This window comes from Astyanax mexicanus, chromosome 9 (genome assembly GCF_023375975.1).
Source record: "Astyanax mexicanus isolate ESR-SI-001 chromosome 9, AstMex3_surface, whole genome shotgun sequence".
NCBI lineage: Eukaryota > Metazoa > Chordata > Actinopteri > Characiformes > Acestrorhamphidae > Astyanax > Astyanax mexicanus.
In genome coordinates, this window is record NC_064416.1 from 5,564,954 (window position 1) to 5,585,096 (window position 20,143).

Consider the following 20,143-nt stretch of genomic DNA (forward strand, 5'->3'; position numbering starts at 1 on the left):
GTGTGTGTGTGTGTAAAAGAGAGTGTGTGAGAGAAAGTGTGTGTGTGTGTGTGTGTAAAAGAGAGTGTGTGAGAGAAAGTGTGTGTGTGTGTGTGTGTGTGTGTATTTTGGAAAAAAAAGGCAAGATACCCAAACAAGCATTAGAGTAGAAATGTGAGAAGGCATTCCAGGTCAGAATGCAGAATAGAGGAGAGACAGATACACAGACAGATATACAGAGGTGAGAAAAAGTATTTGCCACCCTACATATTCCATTTGTTTTTGCATTTTTATCATACTTACATTTTTCAGATTATCAAATAAACTTTAATATCAGACAAATATAATCTGAGTAAATATAAAAAGTACTTTTTAAATGAAGATTTAATTTATTAAGTTAGTTAGTTAGAGGTGTTAGGAGAGTAAGTGCTCTTTGAAGAGCTCTGTCTTCAGGAGTTTATTAAAGATAGTGAGAGATTCTCCTGATCTGGTAGTAGAAGGTAGTTAGTTAGAGGTGTTAGGAGAGTAAGTGCTCTTTGAAGAGCTCTGTCTTCAGGAGTTTCTTAAAGATAGCGAGAGATTCTCCTGATCTGGTAGTAGAAGGTAGTTAGTTAGAGGTGTTAGGAGAGTAAGTGCTCTTTGAAGAGCTCTGTCTTCAGGAGTTTATTAAAGATAGTGAGAGATTCTCCTGATCTGGTAGTAGAAGGAAGTTTGTTCCACCATTGGGGAACTCTGTATGAGAACAGTCTGGATTGCTTTGTGTGAATGTTTGTTTGGTAAAGCGAGGCGACATTCATTGGAGGAGCGCAGCGGCCGGGAGGTAGCGTAAGCCTTCAGGAGTGAGTGCAGGTAGGAAGGAGCTGTTCTGTCATCACCTTGTAGGTGATTGTAAGAGCTCTGAATTTGAAACGAGAAGCAACTGGTAGCCAATGGAGCTCAATGAGCAGCGGGGTGACATGTACCCATTGGTTTTGGCTGGTTGAAGACCAGACGTGCTGCTGCATTCTGCATGCAGCGTAAAAAGGTGGCACAACCAAGTTATTAGGTTTAGTGGCACAACAATGGAGAAAAAGTAAAGGGCAAATGGCATGTACTAATTCTCTTAATTAATCGTTGGTGTGTTTTGGGTGAAACAACATGAAACAAACAAATCAGTGCAATCAGCATTTCACTTGTCATTACCTTAAAGATCCAGGTGCTAACCCTAACTAAAACAGGCAGAAACACAGCAATGCATATACAGGGGTTAGACAATGAATCTGAAACACCTGTTATTTTAGTGTGGGAGGTTTCACACTGTTCACTGGAACAGCCTGGTGGCCAGTCTTCAATAATTGCACATTGCACCAGTAAGAGCAGAGTGTGAAGGTTCAATTAGCAGGGTAAGAGCACAGTTTTGCTCAAAATATTGCAATGCACACTATAACATTATGGGTGACATACCAGAGTTCAAAAGAGGACAAATTGTTGGTGCACGTCTTGCTGGAGCATCTGTGACCAAGACAGCAGGTTTTTGTGATGCATCAAGAGCCACGGTATCCAGGGTAATGTCAGCATACCACCAAGAAGAACCAACCACATCCAACAGGATTAACTGTGGACGCTGTAAGAGGAAGCTGTCTGAAAGGGATGTTCGGGTGCTAACCCGGATTGTATCCAAAAAACATAAAACCACGGCTGATCAAATCACGGCAGAATTCAATGTGCACCTCAACTCTCCTGTTTCAACTAGAACTTTCCGTCACCACAATAAATTATTGTGGTCTAAAACCACAGTGTTTCAGTTTCATTGTCCAAGCCCTTAATATATAAAGTGTGTGAGGGAGAGAGAGAAAGAGAGAGAGCTGTGTCACCAATTGTGTAACCAGAGGGAGGGAAAAAATCCTAACAATTCCTGGGTACAGTACATGCATTCTTGAACTTCACACACACACACACACACACACACACACACACACACACACACACACACACACACACACTCACACTCCTCTACACACTTCTAACACAGTCTCCATAGATTTCTCTGTGTTTCCTGGAACAGGCCTATCTGTCACATGATGAAAAAACGGGAAAAGAATCAAACGCAGAAACGAGGGAAGAGAAAGAATGATGAGGAGTGTGTGTAAGTGTGTGTGTGTGTGTGTGTTTGTGTGTGTGTGAGCTGTGGGAACATTTGGCTCGGAGCAGGAAGTGCAGAGGAAATGCCTTCGTCACATCCACAGCTCTGTGATCTCGATGTTCTTCCAAAAAACGGGAATTCATTCCTCCTCCTCCTTCTCCTCACTCCCCCTCTCCACGGCCTCCCGATCCATCCCTCGCTTCCAGTCCTCCCTCTGCTTTATGGGAGACTGTGAATTGTGTGTGTGTGTGTGTGTGTGTGTGTGTTTGTGTGTGTTGTGTTTAAGAGCTTACCTCATGTCTTCCAGTAAATCACATTCGGTCTGGTGTTTAAGGTGCAGTCGGGTGAGCTGCTCTGTGTGAGTGGTCTTCAGCTCCTGCGTTACTTTTACCTACAAACACACACACACACACACACACACAGAAAAAGAGAGAAAGATGGCTTTATTAGGCAATTATCATGTACCTGGCACCTCATTATATCTCTATACACACATACAGCTCTGGAAAAAAATAAGAGACGACTTCAGTTTCTGAATCAGTTTCTCTGATTTTGCTATTTATAGGTTTATGTTTGAGTAAAATAAACATTGTTGTTTTAATCTATAAACTACAGACAACATTTCTCCCAAATTCCAAATAAAAATATTGTCTAAAAAAAGATGCAGAGCTTTCAGACCTCAAATAATGCAAAGAAAACAAGTTCATATTCATAAAGATTTAAGAGTTCAGAAATCAATATTTGGTGGAATAACCCTGGTGGTTTTTAATCAAAGTTTTCATGCATCCTGGCATGTTCTCCTCTCTCCACCAGTCTTACACACTGCTTTTGGATAACTTCATGCCTTTACTCCTGGTGCAAAAATTCAAGCAGTTTAGTTTGGTTTGATGGCTTGTGATAATCCATCTTACTCTTGATTATATTCCAGAGTTTTTCAATTTGGTAAAATCAAAGAAACTCATCATTATTAAGTGATTTCTTATTTTTTTCCAGAGCTGTACACACTGTGTTCACAGCTCTCAGAGCAGTGCAGCCTGAAGTCAGTGCAGTTTTGTTTTCCCACAAAATCTTACAGCTCTTCATGCTTTCCTCTGTTGACAACTTTTATCAAGATGCAGATTTCATTTTCCAGCAGGACTTGAAACACTGCTCACTCAGTTGGTCTTTTTTAATATTCTAATTTTCTGAGACATTGATTTTTGGGTTTTTATTGGCTGTAATCCATAATCAACAACAATAAAAGAAATAAACTCTTAAAATAGATATCTCTGTAATACATCCATATAATATATGAGTTTCACATTTTGAACTGAATTACTGGAAAGTTCCCAAAATTTACAACCAAGTAAAGACTTGAACCCAAGACCCCAGACTCTCAATACTAAGAAGCAAACCTCCATCCAGCCCAAGAGAAAAGCAAATGTGGCCCGATGACTGAAAAAGTGTTTACGCCAGGTGTAAACAGGTTCTGGGAAATGACAGGTGTACAGTGATGGGTCCAGGCAGGTAAACACCTGCATCAGCTTTAGTAAGGCTTTGACTCATGCTGAGCACCCCAGTTAATTAACACCAGTGCACCTGTGAAGAGGGCTTCTGTGGCTTCTGTGGTGCCACAGATGGCCGTGCCCCCATAGCAATCAAACTGTGAATCCAGAACCAATGCTTACAGTTTAGCCCAGTTTTTCAGTTGCCGAGAGTTTTGCGTTAAAGATGCTCGCAGAGCCCTCATTGAAATATTTGGCATGCTAGATATCTGACCCAGTCTGTGACTGAGAGTCAGGAGCAGCAGTTACCCACAGTTACCCACAATTAAATTACAGAGAAAGAGAGAAACCCTTGCTTTACCACAGCTGTTTATAGAAAGTCTAACCACTTTATGTCCTCCTTTTATATCAGTAAATGACGAGTAAGTACGCTTTAAATTAAACATAATTAATTATGATATTTAGATATTAAAGCAATGTTTTTTTATTAAAGAAAGCTAAGAAAAGAGCGCTTGTATATTTCAGTTTATCTACAGAAAACATTATAGATTTTACACTGTATAGCATTAGCATTACTGCTACTGTGAGATGATTGGTTGGCGAGCTGATCCTGGAGATACAGTTTAAAGACTTATAACTGCAGTTCAAAATGATAAGTTATGTCTGAAATATTAATTTAGTTCTGTGTTGAGGACATAAATACATACTTCAGTATAAAAATGATCAGACATTTATAAACTATTATAAATTATTATTTTGCTCAGTTGCTTCATATGAACCCGCTCATGTTGGACTCACTTTAAGTGCGTATTCTCCTCTATAGGCATTGCTAGTTCTCGTGTGTTTAGTTCTGGTGTATTTTCGTGACGAAACATGTTTCTGGAGAGCAGCCAGGTGAGTCTGCGATTTCCCACAGTGAAAAATCGTCTAATTCGTGACCCACTGTCACAAACAACTGAAGGACTCGTGATTGCAGCACAATCAGTCGTGTAGTGTGATCAAAACAATGATTAATCACTCAAAAAGTCGTGTAGTGTGACTTAGAGATGGGACCGATCCAACACACTATTGGTATCGGGGCCGATATTGACATAATTTGACGAATCGGATATCAAGCGAGCGCGTCCGATACACTTACTGATCCAAATACCAGTCCGCAGCTTAAGCTGGACAATAAACCCGCAGTCACATTAACACAAAACGCCTCACTGATCCGGATTCCAGTTCCACAGTTTACCCTGAACCCCCAGCAGCTTCAGTCTGTGGCTGACTGAGTAAAATTTAGCTGTTTATCTACAAAAAATGTCAATTATCTGAGGAGTTTTCACTGAACTGCAGAACGACTACATGTAATATTAGTAAAGTCAGCGTCCGAGGGGTGAACAGATTAGCACCAGCAGTCTGTTAGCCTAGCTAGCACTGAACCCACAGCTGCATTCTGGTGTTGTAAACGTATTATAAATACATACTGGAGTAAACTATAGTCATAATCCACATATCCTATAAAACTACAGGATCTACAAACACTAACCAGCACAAACGCACCCATCTGTTATTAAAAAAAGCGATTAATTTATTTCGGAAATACAGTTAGCATCGCCAGTTAGCAGTTAGCCATCTCCATTAACATCTGCAGTCTGTTAGCCTAGCTAGCACTGAACCCACAGCTGCATTCTGGTGTTATTAAGGTATTATAACTACAGACTGGAGTAAACTATAGTCATAATCCACATATCCTATAAAACCACAGACTCTACAAACACTAACCAGCACAAACACACCCATCTGTTACTAAAAACAGTGACTTATTTAGTCAGGAAATACAGTTAGTATCACCAGTTAGCCGTTAGCCATCTCCGTTAACATCTGCAGTCTGTTAGCCTAGCTAGCATCGGGCCGACAGCTGCATTCCGGCATTGTAAATGTAATAAGTGAACTTAAAGTGAACTACAACCATAATCCACATCAAATATCAAGCCACAGACTCTACCCACTCTAACCAGCACTAAGAAATCAATCTTTTATTAAAAAACAGTGATTGAAAATACAGTTAGAGTAGCCGGTTAGCCATTAGCTATTGCAGCTAATCCACTACGCTACCTGTCAAAATAAAAGTCTCCTGCGCAACCTGTGCAAAAAAAATTTCACTGTATTTAATATTTAATTTTTTTTTTATATTTAATAAAAATTAAAACATTTAATTTAAAAGGAAACTATTGTGTATTTGCATATAACATGTGTCAAATAAATGCATTACATTAAATGCACTTGTGTATACTCTTCAAAGGGCTGTATGGTCTGTTTCAGCCTCATTATGTAACCTTACACATAGTACTAATAATAAACTAAAAGTATCGGTATTTGTATCGGTATCAGCAGTTTTATATCAGTTTTATATCGGAATCAGATCGGAGCTAAAAAAAGTGTATCGTCCCATCACTAGTGTGAACCAGGCATTAGAGCCCAAAGAAATCCCCCATTAAATATAAGTGCAGTCTTTGCCCCCAGACGTTCTGCTCTCTCTGTTTGAAGCTGGAAACCATGAGACCACTCCTTCTTTATCAGAATGTGAGGTCCATCCTGTTTCTGCCCACCAGTCTGAGCCTCAAAGACAGGGAGGAACCTGAAGACGCCTTTTTGAGGATACACTGCAGGACATGGAGAAGCCCTGGAGAAGAATTACTGTGGAAAATCTAAATAACCCCAAATATAGTCAAATCAGATAAGACATGGCTGATATCTGAAGTTCACTCCTTTAGTTCTACTCTGGAGCTACGAGGCTAATGTACATGTACACCAAATAGCATGGTGCTAACTGCAGTTCTAAGTCATCACACACACACTCTCCTTAAGCCGTGTAAAGTTGTTTATGATCTTCAACAGACATGATGAAGTGCTTTCTGACACTGTTTGACTCACTGGTATCTACTGTATAAACATCCACTCAAGTACAGACAGAACCCAAGCTTCTACATGTGCTACTGTTTTTTATTGCTAATAGATCATATTTACAGTATGTATGAATGAATGAATGAATGAATAAGGTTACACTTATATAGTGCATTTTTCAAAGCCAACAATTCTTCCTTATTTCCAGACTGAGAAAGAAAACCAGACAGCCCAGAGAAAACATGGAGAACATGGAACAAAGAAACAACAACCCAGATAGGGACTTGAACGCAAGATCATAGTGCTGCTGAGAGACAAACAAGATAATCATGAACCCACAATGCGCTCCACCATGCCACCCACACTGTACTGTCTACATCATAGAAGATCATGCCAAAGCCAAAGCATTTTCTGCCACTATGTGTGAATAAATGAATGAATTAAAGGTCTCATTGCATAATTTTTTCATTCATTTAAAAAAATGCTCCAGTGGTCCGGTATAACTCTGCTTTAGTCCAGTGGAGGAGTGGGCGGGGAGAAACAATAGGATTTCGGCTTGTGCTCATCAATATTCATGCATGCAAACATATCTGCAAGGCAGCAAGACGGACAACAGTTAGAAACGTTTTAAAATAAAGACACTTTTACTCTAATAACAATCTTTACAATGTCATATGTTACTTTACAACATGTGTAATAATGCCCTGCTCAATGCAGTTCAGCTACTGACCTAGTCTTAAGAGTCTCTGTAAAACACCAAATCCACCGGAGATCCTATTTACACTTATAGTTACACACAGAGCTGGGTAGTCCACACACATAATTAGTCATGTAGTAAACTTGTACTGTACTGTATATCTGTGGAATTAATAAATTTTATTCTTATTTACTGCAAATAAATGTGTGTGAGAGAGATGTTACATTTTATATCAATAAAAATTAATCTACCTTCTGAACTCAGTACTAAAAACACCTAAGAAACATGAATATCAAAACATCAGGCTCTGCATAAAGATTAAATTACAGCCGAACGTTCAGCCAAAATTTGTCAAATTTAAGTTAATATGTAAAAAAGAAATCAATGCATTAAAGTTTCTAGGCTTGTCTGGCCCCAATCCCTAGTCTGCCAAGGAGAGGGTGGTGTTGTTGCCCACTACACCACACAACCCCCAACCACCAACACATCAATTAGCCCACTTTAAACACCAAACACACCTTGGCTAATAGACTAAACTCAGCTTCAGAAGAAGACCGTCTTCGATTTATGCCAAACTATCACTTTAATTTTATCAGTAAGATGCAGAAATAATCCCCCACCAGCTGGGTGGAGAATCTGCAGTAATTAAGGCTCAGCTCGGCGGGCCGTGGGGAACACTGCAGCTGCGCCTGGAAAGCAGAACTGAAAGTTGCCCAATTGTTTCTGATTCTCTTCCAGTAAAAGATCTCCGGAGAAATCACACTTATTTCAAGTGATATTTCAGTTTAAAAAATATTATTTTACACAATCAGTACTGAGAACTTGCTATATCTGCTCTGGCAAACCGGCAGTGCTGACAAAACCGATTGAGCTCAACAATATTTCACAAATATTTCCCAGAATCGGATGATATTTAAGTCAGCATTAATAAAAGGGCTATACTGCGCTAAAGGGTCATTTATCATACATTATATTGTCTTTGCTTCATTTTCTTCTTATAAATTAACACTGAAAAGGGCCTTACACAGCACTATAATTATTGTAAACACAGAGAAAAGAAATGTATAGAATATGATATATTTACAGCTCTGGAAAAAATAAGAGAGCACTTAAAAATTATGAGTTTCTTTGATTTTACCAAATTAAAATCCTCTGGAATATAATCAAGAGGAAGATGGATGATTACAAGCCATCAAACCAAACTGAACTGCTTGAATTTTTGCTCGAGGGCCATTAAGTTATCCAAAAGCAGTGTGCAAGACTGGTGGAGGAGGACATGATGCCAAGAAAACATCTGTGATTAAAAAACAGGGTTATTCCACCAACTATTGATTTCAGAACTCTTAAAACTCTGCATCTTTTTTATTTCAGACATTTTTTATTTTCTGTAAATAAATGCTCTAAATGACAATATTTCTATTTGGAAATTGGGAGAAATTACCCACTAGTCAAGTTAAAGGTCCGCCATTTCAGTCATTTTAGTTGAGAAGCTTGAAAAGTTTACAGTAAGATTAGCTAGCAGACTTTGTCTGAGGGAGGAATCTTTACCTACTGTCTGTGGCAAGTAAGCAGATGAGGGAGATATAAATGTTTTTATTGCAGTAAAGCATAAACTAGCTTGTTCGTGTTCTGCCATTTAGCACAAGCTAACAAAAATGTGTGGAAAACACTTAACGTTAACATGAGGTGTGGAAAAAAAATGACACGACTTCCTTTACAAAACTAAATATTTTAAATAATTCCATAAACACTATAAACAGACCTAAAATACAAAATGTTTAAGTTTTCAAAAGAAATATTTCTCAAAAGCTCTATTGCACAAGTAAGACACAAGTTTAATATCAATAATTTACAATATGTTGTTATTGAAGCCATTAAAGGGCATTACAATATTAAAATACACAATCAATTCTCTTCTTTCTCCAGTTAACAAACACATTCAGTTCAGTGTGCAATTATCCTTTAAGCTACAATATTGATATATTTAAAGGGGATATAGTTACTGCTCTTGTGCTGAATAAATGATACCACAGTCAGGACTGATTTTGGGCTCGCCTGGGGGACAAGAGGAACTTTTCTCCGAGCTGCGGATCGACTTCATAATTCCATTCCTCTCTTTTCCGAGTGAATATTTGCTGTTTGCTGTTGTTTTTCTAGTTAACTCAGGTTAAAACATGCATACCGTGAGGAACAGCAGCAGGAGCTCCTCAGATAAAGTGCTGTTCTCATTTCTCTCCACGCAGGATGGAGCGTTTGGGATGAGCTGGTATACCGCCCAGTATTAAATATTAGTTGATTATTTACTAAAGCGCTGTAACTAATCCGAGTCACTGTAAAATCAGAGAGCTACACCTGTATAAAGAGGCCGAGAGCACGGTGATGTCAGGTGCCACGGCAGGTGATGGTTTGTTCAGCAGCCCCTCGCAGTTCCGAGGGTCCGGGGGGACGGCGGCGATGAGCCCGGGCAGGCCGGATCACACCTGGGACCCGCTGTTAATTACAGAGGAACTGCTCCACTTGGCAGGAAGGGATTCAGCCTAATTGGTTCTGTAAGCGTTCCCTAAAGGTTAGAGCAGGATAAAGCAGAACGCAGCGAAGGAGTAAATCTACACTTCACCTCCACACAGGAGAGAACAGGGGGGTCACTTCCTCAACATACAGGCTAATAACTAGAGGTGAGCATCACAGGGAATCTCCTGATACAATACCATCATCATATGTTGCACCTTGATCAGTATTTTACTTTATTTCTTTATTAAAATTAATTCCGGTTATGCAGCTTGCCATCAGTTCCCGGAGCCCTGAGAGAGCACAACTGGCTTCACTCTCTCTGGGTGGGTAGTAGCAGTGGGCCCTAAAATAATATCACGATATTTGATAGTATTTTCTCGAAAACAATAGTCTTGGTGATATGACAGAACACTGAATTACAAAAATTAATTAACATCGCATACTATACGATATGGCACCGCTAATGGAGATATACAAAAAAAAATACAAGAATTTGATCAGATTTGTAGCAGAAGTCAATGATCCAGAATGTCATTATACTAATAATAATGCACTCTAAATATCTCCATGTATCCAAGATTAAAGTGAAATAAATGATACTGGACAGATATAATCTGTCTCTAGTAGATACTGTATATAATGGGAAATGAGAACACTGTGATTTATTATTTTGCTAAAAACAGCAAAAAAAGCAGTATTAGTAGCTCTCCAGCCCAGAGGGTTGTTGAACCCAATTGCAGAACAGTTGATCTCAAAGCAGGTAAACCCAAGAAGAAATGAAAAGATAAATAAATAAATAAATAAATAAACACACCGCTCCTCACGTGGGATCAAACCAGTGTCATCAGGGTCACGTTCCAATACACTACCGCTGCCCTGGCTAGTGAATTGGGACACAGCCGGGGAAAAAACGCTCTTATAAGGGGACAAGGAGCCACAAGAATGGGTGGAAAAACGAGAATGGGCGAAAAAACTAAAGCCACGCCGAATGCGACAGAGGAAGAGAGACAGGGGAGGAATGTAAACAAAAGCTCACTAGAGAAGCTTTTTATTTTTTATTTTTTTATTATCATTCATTATAGTTCAATCAACCTCACGGGCCAGATGTTTCATGCTTGCATGCTTCCTCCGAGTGTTAGCGCTGTGATGCTACTCGGTAATGCTGCATCAGCAGCAGTTCAAAAAGAGGCGGAGTCTGACTTCACATGTACTGAAGGAGGCATGTGCTAGTCTTCACCCTCCTGGTGTTGGGGCATCACTAGTGATAGAGGGAGTGGGTTGGATAATTGGCTATGTAAATTACGCCGATTAAGGGACACATATGGAATAACACATATGGAATTTTTCAGGTATTTTATAAGGCATTCGGGGTCTGAAACTGATCTGACTTCCTGTTTCTATGTAAATGTACCCACAGTGAAATCAATGAGTCAGTACTGGCAGACAGCTCAATAACAGCACGATTAAATCTCAGCAGCAGCAGCAGCTTATAAAGAAACCTGACCCAGTGTTTATATTAATAATAATTATTAATAATAACACGCCACTCTTCCTCCAGATTCTGCTCCCTTGATTTCCAAATGAAATGTAAAATTTACTGATGATCAGTGATGGTTCAGGGAGACATGGCATCTACTGGTGTTGATCCACTGTGTTTTATTATCAAGTCTAAAGTCAGTGCAGTTTTGTTTTCACACAAAATCTTACAGCACTTCATGCTTCCCTCCGCTGCTGACAACTTTTATGGAGATGCAGATTTCATTTTCCAGCAGGATTTGGCACACTGCCCACACTGCCAATTAAAAGTACCAGTTGGTCTTATATATTATTATTATTCTAATTTTCTGAGACACTGATTTTTTAGGTTTTCATTGCCATAATCAACAATATAATATAACACATCTATATAATATATGAGTTCACATTTTGAACTGAATTACTGAAATAAAGTAACTTTAAAATGATATTCTAATTTTGTGAGATGCACTAGTTTACTGCCCCACAAATAATTGCAATAAACAATATTGTTGTCATTAAATCAAATGAAATTCACTTTTATTTGTGTATAGGGGTGTGTCATATCATAGCATACACAATATACATATCATAATATACATAAATAATATCCTGATAATAGCATTATTTTTGTCTTAAGAGTGTCCACTATTATTTACTACTTATATGTTCATGTTTGCTTTTTATATGCATGCACTAAATGACCTGCACTGTGTTTTTGCTTCATTACATAAATTTTTTTTAAATGTTATAATATGCATTTTGTAACATTATTATTATTATTTGGTTTCTACTGAATGGTTGAAACTGTCATACTGTCACGTGGTCCCTGTCTGTTCTCGTGTTTCTGTGTTTATTTACCTTTTCTGTGCCTGTCTCTGCTTGTGACTGTGAGTGTGTCTCCCACGTGATCCGTGTTCCTCAGTGTTTCTTGCCCTCACCTGTGTTCATTTGTAACTCCGCCCCTTAGCCCCAGGTGTTTTCTGTTTCCCGTGTGTGTGTTACACTATTTATAGTCCGTGCTCCCTTTCCCTCGTGTCGGTTCTTGTGCTTTCTTAGCCTGTTATGGTTGCGTCTTTGTTCCCCATAATTCTTGTTTTCAGTTTAGTTTCAGTTTATTTGTTTATTTTTGTCTTTTGTTATCTGTGTAATAAATTCACTCGCATTTGCATCCGCTCTCCTCGTCCTTCCTGCCCGCACCCTGACACATACTATATACAACTCTGCCATTTATTTTGTAGCAGTAGTATACATCTTTTAATTTAATAAATGTATATAATATTTGTATATGTGTTTCAATGTTTTTTTACATCACCAAGATTATCACTATTGTAATAAAAAGAAAAGAAAATGAAACATGAAATATTGTGATACTTTTTTAGGGCCTAATCGACCAACCCTAACTGCGCAATGCTTTTTTTACGACTAATGCTCTAATCAACTTCATAAAAACTGATCATAATATTTATATAATAACATAATAATAATGCAATTACACCCGTTTAATGAGCTGGCAAGTTTGATGTTATTAAAAATGTGTTTTTATTATGAAAACCTTGTACGAAAAACATGATGTTACCAGTAAACCTGTATTCCACTCATTATCAAGCCCTTTCAGAGTTGCAGTGGATGTGTAAAAGCAGGAAACCCACTAAAATGTGCTGTACAGAAGGGTTCCCAGACCAGTACTGAAGAAGAACACTAGCCTACAGCAAATCTCCAGATCTAATCTACACTGAGGGTAAAGTGAGCAGAGCTCTGGCCTGGAAATGTCACCAAGACAATGACATATTCCCTCCTGTCAACATATTTCACCAAAACAAACTGATCCTCATTACATGGGCCAAATTTAACAGCCTCTCTTTCACTTCTTATTAAAGCTGCCTCACTGATCCTCCTCAAAGGTCAGAAAACTTCTCGTCTAAAACTGATGCTCAGCCAGAACAGTACAACTTCATTCCAGACGTCCATCTTACTGCATTTATTCTGTATATATACACTAGTGTATCTCAAGAAATTAGAATAGCATTGAAAAGTTACTTTATTTCAGTTTAATTCAGTTCAAAATGTGAAACTTATATATTATATAGATGTAATAAACACAAAGTGATCTATTTTCAGTGTTTATTTATTTTATTGTTATTGATTATGTCTTACAGACAATGAAAACGTAAAAATCAGTTTTTTAGAACATTAGAATATTATATAAGACCAATTGGTACTTTTGGCACTGTGGGCAGTGTGCCAAGTCCTGCTAGAAAATGAAATCTCCATCTCCATAAAAGTTTTTATCAGCAGAAGGAAAGCATGAAAGCAAAACTGCACTGACTTTAGACTTGATAATAAAACACAGTGGATCAACACCAGCAGTCTCTCCAAACCATCACTGATTGGTGGAAACTTCACACTAGACCTCAAGCAGTTTGGACTGTGTGTCTCTCTACTCTTCCTCCAGACTCTGATCCCTTGATTTACAAATGAAAGGTGGAGATGTGGATTTCATTTTCCAGCAGGACTTGGTGCACTGTCCACACTGCCAAAAGTACGAATAGGTCTTATATATATTTTTTATTTTTTTGAGACACTGATTTTTGGTTTTTCATTGGCTGTAAGCCATAATCATCAACAGTAAAAGAAATAAATCCTTAAAATAGATCACTCTGTGTTTAATACATCTATATAATATATGAGATTCACATTTTAAACTGAATTACTGAAATAAAGTAACTGTTTAATGGTATTCATTTTAAACTGTACAGCATGGCCAAACACTTGGTATTCTAATACTTGGTAGAATTAGATGAATTGGCTATATTTAAGAATCATCTTCTGTTTATTTACAGCGTTTAACTTATCAAGCAAATGCATCTTTTAATGAAAGGCTGGGAGCACTGATCTTTACAGGACGAGGAGTGAAAGAAGTTCATCAATAAATACAGAAATCCATCAATAAGCTGCTCAGTTGGTGCTGCAGAGCAAACAGCCACAGGTCAAAAGCACAGTCAACCCAACAGACAGTGAAGACAACACGACAGCAGTTAACTAAAAGAAGGACAGTACAAGTACAAGTCAAAGATGTACATTTTGATCAGTAAAACCAATCAAAGACATGCCCAAAGTAAAGCAACATTGAAGACAAAGTACCTATGGTTTGTGAACCCAAGGGACACTGAAAGCAAAAAGACAGAACGCCCAATAAACAAAAGGAACAACACACTAAAGCTACCAATAAGCTAGTGGACAGTTAGCTTGGGGAACTGCAAGTCCTAAGGCTGATGAGCCAAAAAGTATGGCAAGCCCAGTGAGCTACATACAGTATATGCATAGAAAAGCCAATGGAAGAATTTGTTTTTGAACAGTTCCAATATACAGCAAGCCCAATGGACAGTGAGTCTACTGGACAGGGATGCTATTGGACAGCTGGCCCAATAGATAGGGGGGGGGGGGGGGGGGTGGCAAAATTCAGAAAGAAGTCCAATAGACAAATAGCTTAAAGAACAAGTCCAGTGGACAGCAAGTCCAATGTAGTGTGAGTCCAATGAACCCAAGCTTAATAGACATGTAGCCCAATGCACAGCAAGCCCAATGGGCATCTAGAACAGTAGACAACAGGCCCAAAGGTTACGGGGTACAAAGACAAGGTGCCAATTGACAAGGATCTCAATAGATAGACAGCTTGACCAAAAAGTCCAGTAAACATCCAGCAGTATATAAAAACAGCTTAATAAACAAGTGTAGTGGATGGCGAGCCTAATATACAGTGAGCCAATGGACAGATACATTGGTGAAAATGTCCAATGCCAATGCAGACAAATGGACAGTGAACCCAATGGGGATCAAGCCCAAATGAACATCAGCAGGTGCAACTGACAACAAGCCCTAAGCCAACTACAAGCAAATGACAGTAAAACCAGGGCACAATAAAAACAAAACGTCCACAAACTCAATGAACAAAAAATACATTCCAATAAACATATAGCTAAATGAAAAGTCACCCAAAGATCAGCAAACCAAATTTACAAGAGGTCCAATGAACAAACAGCTTGAACAAATTTAATGGACAGGAAGCCTAACATACAGTAATCTCAATGGATAAGCAAGTCCAATGAACAGCTAGCCCAATTGGACAGCAGGCCCATCGGACAGGGGGTCCAAAGGCAAGTGTGCTTAATGTACAATAAGCCCAAAGGACAGTGGAACCAACTAATAGTCACCAAAGATACAATAAAAACAAAAAGGCCATAAACCCAACAGACAGTGGGAGGAAAAACACAGTAAAACTTTACATACAGTAAACAAATAATACAATACAATAAAGATCTAGCTAAATAGGTAGGGTTCCAAAGGTCAGCAAAGACTATGTACAAAAGGTCAAATGGACAGAAAGCCCAAGTCCAATGAACATCCTGTCCAGTTGACAGTAGGCCCCAATGCATAGGGGGTCTACAGGCAAGTGATCCCAAAGGACAACGATAGCACAGTAAAAGCCAAAGCACAGTGAAACCAACTGATATTAAACACAAGAGACAATAACACAAAAAAGGACATAAACCCAATGGATCCTATGTACATAAAATACATAATACAATACAATAAACACCTAGCTAAATTAATAGGGGTCCAAAGGTCAGCAAAACAATGGACAAAATGTCCAATGGACATCTACCCCCAGATAGGGGGTCCACAGGCAAGTGAGCCCAATCCACAGTAAACCCAAAAGACAGTAGATGCAAAAGCACAGTGGAACCAACTGATATTAAACACGAAAAGACAATAAAACAAAAAAGGCCATAAACCCAACAGACAGTGGGAGGATAAACACAGTAAAACCTTATGTATTGTAAGTCAGATAGACAGTGAGCCGAATGGAAAAGCAAGTCAAATGAACATCTAGGCCAGTGGAAAGCAGGTCTTACTGATAGGGTGTCCACAGGCAAGTAGACAGTGTGAGCAAAAACAGGGTAAAACCCTTACGTACAGTAAACCAAAAGTCAACAAACCAATGGACAAGAGGTCCAATGAACAGCTAGTCCAATGAACATTTAGCCCATAGGGATGAGGCCAAAAGTCAAGCAAGGATAATGAACAAATATAAACCGAACAGACAGTGTGAGGAAAAACACAGTAAAATCTTATGTACAGTAAACAATAACTCTGAATCCATTCGGCTTAATTAACAAATCCGATGGACAATTGGATTTGTGGAGCAGAAACCCTCTGTAACTTTAGTTTATCAAGTTCAGATTAAAGAAAAGACACAATGCTGTGTGTTTTAATGGAGAAAGCAGTGTATCTCACCTTTCTCGGCGGAGGCTGCATGTTTGAACATGGACATGCATGTGGAAAATAGAAATAAATCCAAAAGACAGCTCTTCTTCTCCTCCTTCTCCTCCAGAACACCACCAGCGGCCAGCGGGGCGCGGGGATGACGAGACCCGGAGCAGAGCGCGGCTCAGGCGGCCATCACAACAACGCAGCTCCGCTGTGCTGAAGCCCCGGAGCCAGGCGAACACTGCGGCTGGGAAATAAAGAGAGAGAGAGACAGAGAGAAAAAAAGAGAGAAAAGAGAGAGAGAGAGAGAGAGAGAGAGAGAGAGAGAGAGAGAGAGAGGGAAAGAGAGAGAGAGGCTGCGCGGTTTCCCGCAAATACGAGGCACAATAGCGACACATGGAGGGAGTTTGAAAAGCTTTTATTTATTATTGTTACTTTCAGTAAAGTGAGAAACAGCGGCGCACTGCGGATTAAAGAGGAACTGCAGCCAAATTGATAAATTGTAAATTGTTTTCCCATCCGTACTCTAGACTACAAAATTAAGCAATATTTTACCTACTTATTTCATTTATTAATTTCTGCCCATCTCAAAATACATGTTTGAGATGTTGAGATCCAATTAAAGTAGTGTAAAATCATTCAAAGCATCATGATATGTGTAAAATTGTGCTGAAATTGTATATAAACACATCACTAAAAGTGAAGTTTCTAGGATTAACAGAATAATCCTAATAAGAATGAGTGGAATAAATCTTTAAACAAAATTACGCTGGTGCATAAATTTGGGCACCTTTGTCGTTTTATTAGAAGAGCATTAGAAGAGCACCAGCACTAAACACTTTTAAATTCAGACTGAAAACCTACATGTTTGATCAGGAGATTAGTTTAGCTTAAAACACTGCAGCTCCGCCTTCTTTTATTCTGAAACGGCACTTTTATATCATGTTTTATTCATGCTTTATTCTTTTTTTTTATGATTTTTAATTCCTTGTTGTTCTTTTACATGTTTTTAATTTTACTTCTCTTTGTTTTAATCATGTTTGAATCAATCATGCTTTATTCTTATTTTAGTTTTTGTTTCCATTTTTATTGTTATTCTTTTACATGTTTTTTTATTTGACCTCTCTGTGTATTTTTTAATTTGTAAAGCACTTTGAATGACCGTTGTGTATGAAAGGTGCTATATAAGTAAACTTGCCTTGCCTTGCCTAATCAAAGGCGTAGGAGCGGATTTGATATTGGCGGATGAATGCTAACATGTTGTGTTCAATAAAACCATGCAAACACATAATTATTTGTGTGGTATTAGTTTAAGCAGACTGTGTTTGAGTATTTGTGACTTTTTAATGACCAATTTATGCAGAAATCCCTAAGGGACTCCCAAGGGGTTCACATACTTTTTCTCTATGACAGCAGCATAAAGACAGTGAAAAAAGTAAAATATAAATAAAAAGCAAGCATATAAAAATTATATATACCTTATACCTTGCTCACATATTGTTTCTGTCCAATGAATAACAAGTATCTTTATTTTTGTGGATTTTTAGTTTACTATGTAATTTAAACATACAAACTCTCTCTTACACTGTGCCAAAATGTCTTGATAAAATGACCAAAAGAAATATCTAAAAATGACCTGAAATAAACTCTTTTACATTGACTTCCATTCCATTACTGATGCTTTATAAAATGTAAAGGTTAATATGAAATATAAATATTACACAAAGGCTTCAAATTCAATGGAAATAAAAAATATATATTAATTATTTAGTAAATTGGATTATTTGCTATATAGATTTTATAGTAGAATATAGAATTTTCTTCTTTGTGCATTAAAATTATTTTGATCACTGGAGATAATTCAGGTCTGAAAGGGTTAATATTTATCTAAACTCTTAGTTTTAGCGTCTCTGTAAAGTGTTATATTAAATCAGGGAATAATGTTATTATAAAAATATATCTGTACCGTTATTATTGTGATGTAAACGACGTGTCAGCGAGCCAATCAGCGTGTGAGCGTGAATCGGTACTGTCCAATCACAGCGCGGCATGCGGGCAGGCCGTAGCCAATCTCACCGCAGGGGGCGGGAGGTTTCAGAAAACGGATAGGAAAAAAATGACGCAGCGTCTATGGAGCTGCCTAGCAACAAGGAACCGCAGCCGAGCGCGAGCACGATCGATCTGCGCTCAGAGCCTCAGCGGAACAATAATCAATAGCAGACTAATCGATCGCACTATATCAATAATCACCCTCTTTCTCTGTCTCTCTCTCTCTATTTCTTTCTCTTTCTTCCAGTCAAAAGTTTGGACACAACTTAAATTCAGTGTTTTTTTTTTAATAAATAAAATGTTTTATTATATGAAACATTTTACTTTTTATTACAAAAAAAATATATTTTAATTATTATTTTAAAACATTGAATATTACAGTTTTTCTGGATTGTTAACATACATTTCTTAATAGTCTCGATGACTTCAGTATTCATTTACAATACAAATAAATAAATAATAAAAACACTGATTGAAAAGGTGTCTCCAAACTTTTGACTGGTACTGCATCTAATCTACATTGTGGTGAAAAAAATATTTCTTGTTGTGTTTTTGTTTTTTTGTAATACATTTTTAAATGATCAAAAAATGTTTCAGGCAAAGATATCCAAAAATGTTAAATTAAAAAAATATTTTTTATGGGAAAAATGCTATCCAAACCAACCTAACCTTATGTGAAAAAGTACTTTAGCTTATTTAGGAGGTCACAAAAGAACCCAGATCAACATCTAAGGGCCTGCCGTTCTTTAGTTTTGCATTATTTGAGGTCTGAAAGCACTGAATATTTTTCCTTATTTTAAGCATTTCTTATTTTCTGCAAATAAATGCTCTAAAGAACAATATTTATCAATATTTTTATTTGGAATTTGGGGGAAATGTTGTCTGTAGTTTATAGAATAAAAACAACAATGTTGATTTTACTCAAACATAAACCTATAAATAGTAAAATCAAAGAAACTGACCATATATCTATATATGTATTAAATATTTTAGAATAATTGTTTAGTTTTGCTGGTAAAATTCCAGTTCTGTTGGTTCAGCTCCAGAACTGCATAACACTAAACCCGGTTCCAATTAATGAGGATGTTTACTTCTGTGGAAGAGAGTGTGTGTTGCGGTACAAGTATATGAGCTCTCTGTTCTTACTGAAATCTTGTCTACTTCTGATCTCTTATTCTGTTTCAGAGTCTGATTTTACTTTAGACATTCTGCACAAGGCACGTCACAATGCTCTTTGCTATCTTGCACCCCATCAACGATCTATATTCACGCTTTGCACCTACACTGTTACAATAGTGACTGAGTTTAGGAATATGTCTACACTGATGGTTTGGTGTGGTGGTCTAGAAGTGAGGTGTGTTCAGGTACATTTCTGGTGTGTTTCTATATATTTTGGTGGTTTAAAACACATGAGCTCCACTGACTGATTAAAACCCTGACAACAGCCAATCATCAGAGTCCATTCCTATAGGTGCTTCCAGCGCTACATACATAAATCTTTCTTTGATTCTGATTCTATCTCTAATAATGATCCAAAGTTTGACTCTTACCTGGAAAATGATTCACAATCTGATTCTTAATCTGACTCTGACTTTGTCTCTTATACTGAATCATATTCTAAATTTG

At 37.8% G+C, this 20,143-nt stretch overlaps 2 protein-coding genes across 4 annotated transcripts in view; both read right to left on the reverse strand.

Annotated features, from left to right (window-relative positions):
• LOC103036410 (F-BAR and double SH3 domains protein 2) overlaps window positions 1-16,834 on the reverse strand; it is a 153,044-nt gene extending 136,210 nt beyond the window's left edge. Inside the window, exons 1-2 of one of the 3 annotated variants that reach the window (XM_049483325.1) lie at window positions 16,496-16,834; window positions 2,395-2,492 (exon numbers count right to left, since the gene is read on the reverse strand). In XM_049483325.1, the coding sequence (XP_049339282.1) occupies window positions 2,395-2,492; window positions 16,496-16,516 (119 nt within the window). In that variant the 5' untranslated portion in view covers window positions 16,517-16,834. The remainder of the gene's footprint in view (window positions 1-2,394; window positions 2,493-16,495) is intronic. The other 2 variants (XM_049483324.1, XM_049483326.1) reach the window with 2 other exon arrangements.
• LOC103027870 (P2Y purinoceptor 3) overlaps window positions 1-20,143 on the reverse strand; it is a 352,184-nt gene that overhangs the window by 25,657 nt on the left and 306,384 nt on the right. The window lies entirely within an intron of this gene.